This window comes from Vespula pensylvanica, chromosome 5, assembly GCF_014466175.1.
Source record: "Vespula pensylvanica isolate Volc-1 chromosome 5, ASM1446617v1, whole genome shotgun sequence".
Classification (NCBI taxonomy): domain Eukaryota; kingdom Metazoa; phylum Arthropoda; class Insecta; order Hymenoptera; family Vespidae; genus Vespula; species Vespula pensylvanica.
Window position 1 is genome coordinate 5,343,444 of NC_057689.1, and position 11,197 is coordinate 5,354,640.

The 11,197-nt window shown below is 31.3% G+C and overlaps 1 protein-coding gene across 37 annotated transcripts in view; it reads right to left on the minus strand.

Annotated features, from left to right (window-relative positions):
* LOC122629615 (voltage-dependent calcium channel type A subunit alpha-1) overlaps positions 1–11,197 on the minus strand; it is a 105,558-nt gene that overhangs the window by 12,289 nt on the left and 82,072 nt on the right. For 17 of the 37 annotated variants that reach the window (XM_043813210.1, XM_043813214.1, XM_043813224.1 and 14 more), the window contains 8 exons: positions 8,557–8,640; positions 7,175–7,222; positions 5,936–6,052; positions 5,346–5,411; positions 2,845–2,936; positions 1,322–1,806; positions 1,011–1,115; positions 780–883 (listed from right to left, as the gene is read on the minus strand). In XM_043813210.1, the coding sequence (XP_043669145.1) occupies positions 780–883; positions 1,011–1,115; positions 1,322–1,806; positions 2,845–2,936; positions 5,346–5,411; positions 5,936–6,052; positions 7,175–7,222; positions 8,557–8,640 (1,101 nt within the window). Of the gene's footprint in view, positions 1–779; positions 884–1,010; positions 1,116–1,321; positions 1,807–2,844; positions 2,937–4,764; positions 4,857–5,345; positions 5,412–5,935; positions 6,077–7,174; positions 7,223–8,556; positions 8,641–10,744; positions 10,856–11,197 lie in introns of all 37 variants that reach the window. The other 20 variants (XM_043813225.1, XM_043813229.1, XM_043813240.1 and 17 more) reach the window with 6 other exon arrangements.

The following is an 11,197-nucleotide window of genomic DNA, read 5'->3' on the forward strand; positions in this document are numbered from 1 at the left end:
TAATCTTTTTTTTTTATACCCAACAAAATACGCGAGATTTATTCAGTGGGATGGAAAACCGAAATCGAACACTTCGATATTTATATATTCCTATTCAGATACATATGAATCTTTGAAAATTCTCAGCACTACTACTCAGCACACATAGGTAAAATAGGTATATAGCATCAGAAAAATTAGGATTATTGTGGGGAGGAATAATAGATCGTAGGATCGCTCGAGTTCAATGTCGATCGACTTAGTCTCTTTTTCTTTTTCCTGTGTTCCTTATCGCTTTGCTTTGCTGTTTTCTTTTTTTGTTTCTTTTCATAAAACTTCAGAAAAAGAAAAAAAAAGGTAAAGGAAAACTTAAGATCGAATTACGTCGAATTTCGAGCGTTCCCAGTTTGGGAATAGGTTGCTATCGAGCTACTCTGGATTTAGTGGAAATTCGCTATTTGAAAAATCGGTTCTCGAACCGGCCGTGTGAAAATCCTACCACGAAAAAGCCAACGACAAAAACATCCACTTTAAGTGATATCCCCTCATCGAATCTTCCGTAATCGTTTTCACAATACTTCTATTGCCTTATCCTCAATTTGTCATTCGAATCGATAAAAAACATTCTAATGCTATCTAATTTTAGAATATATCATCTTTTTTTTCTTGTTTGTCGCAAACGACAAGGAAGTATGTTAAAAACGAACGGAAGTTGAAGAACGGCGAGGGTCTTTCAAATAGACTTAAACTTATCGTTCTTACACGTTGATTAAGTTAAACGCGTTCGACGGATGACTCACCTGTCCGGATGGTTTTTCTCGACCGAACTTCGTCGTCTTCCAATTTTCAATAATCATGAGAGCGACGTATATCTTACCGACGGTGAGTTTTCCTCTGCCTACCTCTAAAATAACAAGACGAATGATAAAAAAAGAAAAAGAAAAGAAAAGATATAAGAAAGATTTCAAGTATCCACCGAAAATGCGACAATGTAAGTATGTACGAATGGAAACATTTGAGATATCACTTGCCTTCGTCTCTAGGTATCAAAAGATCCAACATTTTTTTCGCTTGCAGAGGCCAGATACTTCGAATCGTATCTCTGAGCTCCTCGTTCGCTTGCTTCATCTCATTGGCTGTAAGAGAAAAAAGAAAAGGAAAAAAAAAATATTTCGAAAGACATCGAAATATCGGTACGAAGTCGAGGAAAAGAAAAACAAAAAAAAGAAAAAGAAGAAGAAAAGGAAAAGAGAGAGGAAAAAAAGAAATACAACGAATCGATGAACGATGTTAATAAAGGAATTAGAGAAAAACGTTAAGTCTAAGGATTATTACAACTAACCGCATCTCATTTTAATACTAAGATCCTCTCGTATCAGTGCGAAAAGTGTTGTTGTAAAGTTGACCTTCCCGTCTGAATCCACGGGCATGTTCATTCTGATGAGTTTTTTGTAAGCGAGCCTGTTAGGACACTTTTGGCCAAACCCCAACGGTGGGTCCATCACCTTAAGCATGTCGTAGACCTCGTTGTAGAGTACCTTACCGGTGGCTTTTGGATCATATTCCGCCCATATTCGTACAAATTCGTCGAGATGATGTGCACCGAGAATCGATGAGTCTCTCGTTAGATAATCGAAATTGTCCATGATGACGGCAACGAAAAGATTCAGCATTAAAAACGAGCAGAAAAAGATGAACGAGACGAAGTAGGCATAGGCGATGTTAGAACCGCAACCACCTGGTTCTTGTTTCCCTGCTTTAACGTCGCAAGGTCGACCCTTTATGCAAGCCAACATGATGTTCGGCCAAGCTTCGCCTGTTGCGCACCTACGAGATACGATTAAATATGTTAGTCCATATTAACGTTCCTCTTACGTACTAATCGATCGTGATCTTCGCAATAAGAGAATGTTTCTTTTTTATTTTCTCTTTTATTTTTACTTTACTTCTTACTTTTTTTTTTTTTTTTTTTTTTTAACGACATGCAAATCAACTCGAATCCTTCGAAGATACGACGGAGCAAAGTTGTAATGGACGATAAGTCATTTTATTTCATTTTAATCTAATTTTAATCTCAACTTTCTTTTTTTTGTATACTCGCTTACTAAGCTTCGCGTTACACTTGCAAGTATTAATATTACATACATATAGTAGTATCTATATATAAAACGAGCAGAGAAAGAATTATATGCTTCATTTTGCTTCTCGAATCTTCGAAAGAAAAAGTGCAAAAAACTTGTTAAAAAATTCTTATTTACACGTACAGTATAATATAAGAGATTCAAGAGATTTGAGAATTCAATAGATCGAAGGGTTAAGCTTTCGTACTTGGTTCATATTGGCAAGGATACCTACGTTAAGATATTACGACGTTCTTTCTTGTATTATAAGACGTAATGATATTTAAAAAATCGACTTGATATTAGTTATGATATCGTCGTAATATCTAATATATATATATATATATATATATATATATATATATAAATATATAAATATACAGCATGCATCTCGTTCGAGGATACAAAGCAACACCAAAAGCAATAAGGTATATATTACTATATCTAATCTATCAAACTCGATGTTTCTATTTGAATTTGCCGATATGTGCGGATTCTCCCTTCGGATTTTTACTCTTCTTTGATATCTAAGAAATAAGAATTATTTTGTATAATAAAAAAAAAAAAAAATAGAAATAAAAAATAATTCAAAAGAAAAAATATATATATGCGTGTGTCGTTGTCCTTATTCAAGAATCGAAGCTTTAAAAGATAGGTGCATGTTGTGCATAGTATTATTATTTTATAACTTTGATTCTATTGAGAATCAATAAAACGATAAAGCTTACGATGTGACGATACTTACCGAAAAAGTAGCATCAGACCTTGAATGAAGCTTTGGAAATTGTTGTGCTTGTTAATAGAACTGTCAGCACCCAGCTCGATGTTACCGAATACCTGAGACCCACAGAAATAAGTGAGCCAGCCGCAGCCAAAGGGCGAGAGCAGCATTTATTCACGAACGTTCATTTTTATTTCTCTGTCTTTGCCTTTTTCTTTTTTCTAATCTTTTATACTTCTTTTCCTTTTTCTTTTCGCATTTTCTTATTCGTCTTTTCTGTTTTTTTTTCCTGTTCTTTTTTTTATTTCTTTTTTTTTTATCGTGCTTACGAGAATAACCACGATAAAATTGACGTAGGTAAATATATTTTATCGAATATATATATATATATATATATATATGTATGTATGTATGTATGTATATATATATATATATATATGTATATATAAGTACGTATTAAAATCGAATCGAGTTTTCTTTCATTTTCTTTTATGACACAAATGACTTGATAACGTCTTCCGGGTTGTATTTTCTCTCGCTGGATGACCGAAAACGTCTCTCTGTTTGACTGCTATGATCCTTAAGTAAAAAACTACGTAGAGATGAGATAATAGGAACTAATCTAGGAATGCTCGAACGATATAAAACGTAAATAGACAAAGTGAAATCGTTTAAAACCCGACGAGTATCGTATTGTATTGATCTATATTTTATATCACATATATATATACAAATATATATATATATATATATATATATATAAATGTATATATATATATATACGTGATATAATATCGGTGTAATTGTGTATCTGTTTGTGTAAAAATGTGAATTACGACAAAGAGTCCTTCTAAGTATACTGTTCTACCACATATAATTGGGATCTATGATATACGTTAGATTTGTATTTTACTTTCTAAATAATATGTATGTGTATGTATATATATATATACATACGTACATATATATACACACACATACATATACCATGTACTCGAAAGAATCGCATGATCCTAAAAATTCTTTAGTTTCATTACTTCGTTTTGAACTTTTCGCGAATTCGAGATATCTTAATCGATTCTTTCGAGTTTATGAAAAATGTTATATCGTCGACGCCAAAGCTATAACGCAAGCATTACTATGGGACCAACTCTCTATGGGACAGCTAATTGCGGGGTTACAACAACTTGACACGTCGAGCAGCTTACTCTCGTGAAACCTCATGCTAGCAGCCCAATACTTTCTATCGTATAAATCTTTTTATTTTTTATTTCCTTTTCTTTTTTGCGATTTGTCTTTTCTTCCCCCCTTTTTTTTTACGGCGACCAAAACTTTCCCCCTTATCTCTTCTCCTTCTCGTACTTTAGATCGTTCCCTGCCGTTCGCGATATATTTCGCGATGCTTTTCGAACTTGGTAAAAAAAAAAAAGAAAGAAAGAAAGAAAAATGAAAAAAAATGAGGAAGAAGAAAAAAAGAGAAGAAGAAAAAAAAAACAAAAACGTTGCTCGACTCGTTTGTTACAAATTATTAAATCAATTTTTCAATACTCGATTGTATATGAGATTCGATGTAATATCGAGATACGTTCGTGCGATTGATCGTTCGTTAAACATCGCGAAAGATCACGGTGATGTTTTGAACGTGCGCTCGTAAAAATTGTTCGATTCGTCGACGAAGAATCAGACGAGTTGAATTATTAACCGAACAAAAGGTTACGTATTATTTTCTCGTTCAATATAAAAATATGTCGTAACGGAGAAAATAAATAAATTTTTAATGACGTTCTAAGTTTTCCTTTTTTCTTGTTTTTTTTTTTTCTTTTTCTTTTCTTTCTCCTCGACGAAAGGAAACAATTAATCGAATCATTCGACGGCAGGTCATTGAAAATCCTTCACGATTTCCCTTATCCTTGAACCTGCAGTGTATTTAGCTGCTCGACTCACCGAAAAAGCAACATAAGACCGGCGAAGAAGGACTGAAAGTTGTTGTGATCATCGATCGATGTTCCTGGATCGTTCGATATATTTCCAAAGACCTGACAACGGAATTTCTCAATCACTAATTATCACCAAACTTCAATGCCACTTAACTCAATCCCTTTAATTTTTCTTTTTCTTTTTTGTCTTTCTTTTTTTTCTAAAAAGAATTAACGAAACGATATTATATCCCTTGCATTTTGAATGCACTTTTCATAAAATGAGGAACTAAATACATAGAAGAAAATGATACGTACTTTGTTATCCTATCAATCGAGTCAAGTATATCTTTCTTTGTTTTTATCCCTCTATCATATCAACCTAACTATATATATATATATGTATATATATATGTGTATATATATGTATATATATATCTACATGATAAAATTAATTGATCGGTCCGACAAATCGTGTAATAAATAAGTAAAGTAAATAAGTCAGTATATATGTATAAAATGTACATATATCCTATGTAAGATTGGTCCCAGTATCTTGCAAAACACGCGAGAAGAAGGAGAAAAGAGAGAGGACACGTTCTTTCGTACCTGCATACCGATGATGGCGTAGATGAAAAAGAGCATCGCGATGAGGAGACAAACGTAAGGCAAGGCCTGTAAAGATGAAAAAAAAAAAAAGTAAACAAACAATAAATAAATTCAACAATTCCTGTCTCGAATCGTAACATTATCATGAAACATTAAATAATTAATATAATTAATATAATAAATAAATTAATATAATGTACGTATCTAATCGATTAAAATGAAATGAATGAATTCACTAAATTTCATTTATAAAAATCATTGCTCGATTAAACATTACTACGACTGAAATTTCATTCATGATCACATTTAAGAGTTAACGCATCGTTGATCGGTCATGAATATTCTTTTCAAACGAATATTTGCAACATCGATGCAACTTATATAATTATTAAACTGTAACATCGTATAAATTATTTTTACAATAGTGTTGTTTATTGCGTTGAGATATAAAGATTCGCAATTTAATATCGACATTATCAATTTTTCTTTCGTAATATCTCAATTGACATTTTAATAATAAAGTTCGAAGACGATTTTACTACAATTATTTTTAAGATATATCTATACGTTTTAATTCAACATATACGTACTTTGAAGGATTGCACGAAGGTCCAGAGTAAAATTCGTATCGTGTATCCCTGTCGTAGCAGCTTGATCAGTCTGGCGGCACGAAAGAGCCTGAGAAAGCCGACGTTGATGAAGTTCTCCTGTAGGGAACAAAGGAAATTGCACTTAACCCAAAAGATTGTCCATCTTTAAACGTTCTAAAAGATTAAAAGTAGCTTCGTGCGTACAACTTCGACCAACAGAAAAAAAAAGATCGATGATTTTTATTCGATCGATGATCTTTTTTTACTCGATAGCCAGATCGATGCACGAACGAAGCTATATAAGAAGGAATTGTTTTTATGCTTTATTCTCTCTGTTTTTCTTTTTTCTTTTATTCAATTCTTCTATTTTTCTTCTTCTTTTTTCTTTATTCCTTAATTTCTTTCGGTTCCTTTCTTCCTTTCTTTTCTTTTATCCATTTACAACAAAGAAATTACTTTTCTACTTTCTACGAGGTAACAACGTCGAGACGAACTTTTACCAATCGCTCGCGTCTTTCACCTCGACGAAAGTACGATCGCTAATGAGTAAACTATTTGTTTTCCTAATTAATTACCGTTACAACCCCTTTGCCGCGACCGAGAAGAGGAGAGAATATAATATACGTATATTGTTTATATTTCTTTTTGTTCCTCCCTTCTGTCTTTGCTGCACCGATAGCCGCCATTATATTTTACCGTGGCTTTCACTGGATGATGATGATGATCGATGATAATGATGATTGATGATGATGATTGATGATAATGATTATGAAGTATTTAAAAAAATATGTATGAATGTGTGTGTACGTACGTATATATATATATATATATATATATATATATATATGTATTATATATGTATGCATGTATGTATGTATGCATGTATGTATGTATGTATGTATGTATGTATGTATGTATGTATGTATGTATGTATATACGTGTGTATGTATGTATGTACATATGTATAACGATAGGAATGATGATGTAAAATGTAGATAAAAGGGGTAAAAGTGTAATACATGTAAAAATATTGTGTTTTTTTTCTCTTGCTTATAGAGGTATCATTGTGAACGAGATAATAAAAGAGGTTAATACAGCTTAAAATAAGATATACATATATATATATATGTATATATATATATATATATATATATATAATATACAATTATAATAGAGAAAACCGATCCGACGGTCAATATTATATTGAATGATGCAAATAATATACGAATTAATTGATACCTTCTTTTCGCTTAGCTGGCCACCACTTGGCACACTCGAAAACCGCTCCTATTACAGAAATATTGATATATTGCGATAATTATCATCTGTTATCGTTCGGACCCTTTTTACAATTATTCAAAACGTACATACACTGATCGCTTAACTTTCTGGCCTTTACAACACAAAAGCTCTAGCGTGTTCCATTTTTCTTTCGATTCTACTTTATTTTTTTCATTTTATTTTGATCTTTCTCTTGGAAAAAGTAAAGGAAGATACGCAATAGACTGGCGATGATTATTCTCGAGCAAGCATACTTACTAAATATTGATATGTCGATATATAGAAACCTGCTGGATTTAAGAAATATATATGTATATATATATATAATCATAAATCGACTTACAAATGAATTAACTTAAAATTCTGCTTTTCTTTTTTAGTTTTTCTTATTCAAATCGCAGTATCTAATACTCGATATAAATAGTATGTGTTTAAATGCGTATAATACTGTGTATATGTATATTTGTAATGTTTTTATACTGTTGTTGTTAACGTACTGATGAACGATGAGATATATACTTATATAGCGTACAAATGCAGCGTATACGGTTGGGATAAAGAAAGAAAATAGGAATATCCAAAAGGATTTATCTTACTCGGACTTACTTTGCTCTTTTGTTAGCATTTAATTTTTAATATCGATAAGGAGCAGCAAAAGGGTTTACTGGAAGAAATGCAATACCCTTTACCCTTCTGTCCTGAGACGAACGAATGATTCCGACCTTTATTATTTTTATAACGTAGCTTATATATTACGCATCACGCATATATCTATGTAACTTCACGAAAATCGATAATTCGATTAAAGAGATTCGTGTCTGAGGAGAAAAGGGCTCGTGATAGGCGTACACGAAGCAGCGGATTACGAAATCCACGTGAAATCGATAAAATTGCAACGTATTACGGTTCGAACAATGTAATATTATCGTCAGTAATAATGAAAGTGACCTAAACGTAATGAAATATCAATGAATATCTTTTTTTAATTTTAATATATTATCGTTTCTTTCGCATCTTATCGATCTACATTATACATTATATATATATATATATATATATATATATATAAAATAAAAGAAATAGGATATATATATATATATAAATTATATAACTTAGGCCACTTTCGTATTAACAACCGACACATATATTTAAATACTATTAAAGATTCTTTATATAAGAGAGATAGGTAAATAGATAGAGAGATAGAGAGATAGAGATAGAGAGAGAGATCGAGAGATAGAGATAGATAGAGAGAGAGAGAGAGAGAGAGAGAGAGAGAGAAAATGCGTATCTTTCGTGTTAATTAAATGATATCTAATATATTTCAAAGCTCAACGTACCCCGAATTCGATGACAAGTGCGTCCACGATGCTGCCAATCACCGTAATGAAGTCGAATGTGTTCCAAGAATCCTTGAAGAAGTTCTAACGTCGAGAGAATATAATCAAATCAAATAAATATATATATTAGTATTTTATTAAACTGAGTGTTAGAAAACGATCGAGAACACTGTTAATCGTTCCGAAGCTTCCGTGATACTAAAGTGATATTTCCTTAGTACCAACTCTCGTGAATGTTCTTACGAGACACAAAGAAAACAAAACAAAAAGATAAATATCGAGGAACCTTCGGAACGTTCGTGATGTTTTGTGTTTATGTTTGTATATGTAAGGGCTATTATTGATCGGTCTATTACGCCTATATCGATTTCGAGGAAAAATATAAGAGCGCGAATTCGTGGAAAAATAGTTTGTTTACTATCATAGATTATCATTCAAGGACGCGAATGTTTCGTTTCTTTTTCTTTTATTATTTTCTCTTTTATTTTTTCTTTTTTTTCATTCACGCGAATGTTGTATACGTTTTGTATGTAAATATGTATGTGTTTTACGTGTGTGTGTTCGTGTGTATGTGTACGTGCGTGCACGTGTTAGTACGTACGTGTAAAAAAAAGGTGAGGCCTCACACGAGCGTGTTTGTACTAATTAAGCTAATTACCGATGTAATTCGGTTATGTGTGATTAGGTGCTTTTCCTAGAGATGTGTAAAATGAGAAAATCTTCCGCATCTCTTGGTCAATCTCAATGATTATTTTTAATCGAAAAAAAAAAGAAAAAAAAAATATATATGTATGTATATATTTCTTCTTTTTCTTTCCCATTACTCCAATACATTTGCAAAAATCTTTCCATCCCCCATGCATCTTTTGAAATATCGTAATACTTGTTAACAAAATTAGACTAAAAGATGCGGTTTATTATATATATATATATAAAGTGATTAAATGATATACTGTAATCGTACGCACTAGTGATCGATGATCTCGGCTGAAGTATGTATAATAATAATTATAATGATCATAATAACAATAATCATAATAATTATAATAGTAATAATATTAGTAATATTAATAATATTAATAATAAAATAATAATGATAATAATAAAAAATGATGGATTGATAGTAGTAATAATAATAATAGATAAAATGATAAAATAATAATAAAATAATAAGATAATAAAAGTGATGGGATCTTTCTCAAAGAAATAATCTACAGGAGCATGCCGGTAATAGAAAGCAAACTAGAGAGAGAGGTAGAAATACGCGAATTCAAAGGGTTGTCTACCCTTTTCTTGTTTCTTTCTTTTTCTTTTCTTCTTTTTTTTCTTATTCTCGTTCACACCAGAAAAACAGGCCTTTCATTTTATTATTTTTTATTTTTCCTTCTTTTTGCTTTAAAAAACAATCGTCATATTATATACGGAACTTTTTGATTCGACGTTATAATTAAACTAAGAAATCTAATTAAGGAAAGCGAAAGAAGGGTCTCTATTTCTAATTCTACTACTATCGAGAATCCAAACGATTAACTATCGACAATTGATTAAAGCATATAAAAAATAATTTCTCCTTTTTTTCTGGCGTTCAACTTGTTACACACTCGATCTCGATCTTTCGGCACAATCTTTCGATCTCGAACTCGTTTATAGTTTCGGATATTCTGGCGGTAGGAAATCGATAGAAAAATATACGATCGTGCATCGTTTCTTTTTCGATCGATGCCGATCAATGCGTGCCATTTTTTATTTCTTCTTTTTTTCTTTTTAATTATTATGAATTTTCCTTCCTCTCCACCAGTTTTTTCAAATCGATCCCATTCGACCTCGTCAAAGTACGATCTCTTATCGATTATAATAATAGATTAGATATTAATTGTTAATAATCGTGCTGACGCCGTACATACTTTTTATGTACATATATAACCGAGATATACATATATATATATATGTGTGTGTATATGTGTATGTGTTTATGTGCGTGCACGTTTTAGACACATACATATATACATACATACATACATACATACATATATATATATATATATATATATATATATATATACGTATATAGAGAATCGTTATATGAAAATATAAATATATGTATATATATATAATATATAGATTAGAGATATAATTGCGTGTGAATTAAAACAGTGAAGATTTGAATGATTAAGAGGCTTGTTTATACCTTGCATCCGAAGGCGATGAGTTTAAGGATGCACTCAATGAGGAAAAGGAGGGTGACGACCAAGTTCACGATGGTCAAGATGTCCAATAGTATTAGCGGCGCCTCGTGATACTACAAAATACACCCAACAGACAGACGTAACAAAAGCCAGCTTCTAATTTTAGTCGTTGGCGGCCCGATATATACAATAATTTATAAAATCTAATATATGTATCTATTTATACATATAAATATGTGTGTATATTTTCTTTTTTATATTTATTATATTCATCATCCCTGTTCATTCTCATCTCTTTCTCTAACCTTCCTTAATTCTTCTTTATTTCAGTCCTTATTACATTTCATTCATTATTTTCGTTATTCTCTTTCTTTATATAGCATCTCGGACTATATTCGTTATTATTCTTTGTCATTTTTATTTATTTATTCACTTATTCTATTTTTCTTTTTCTT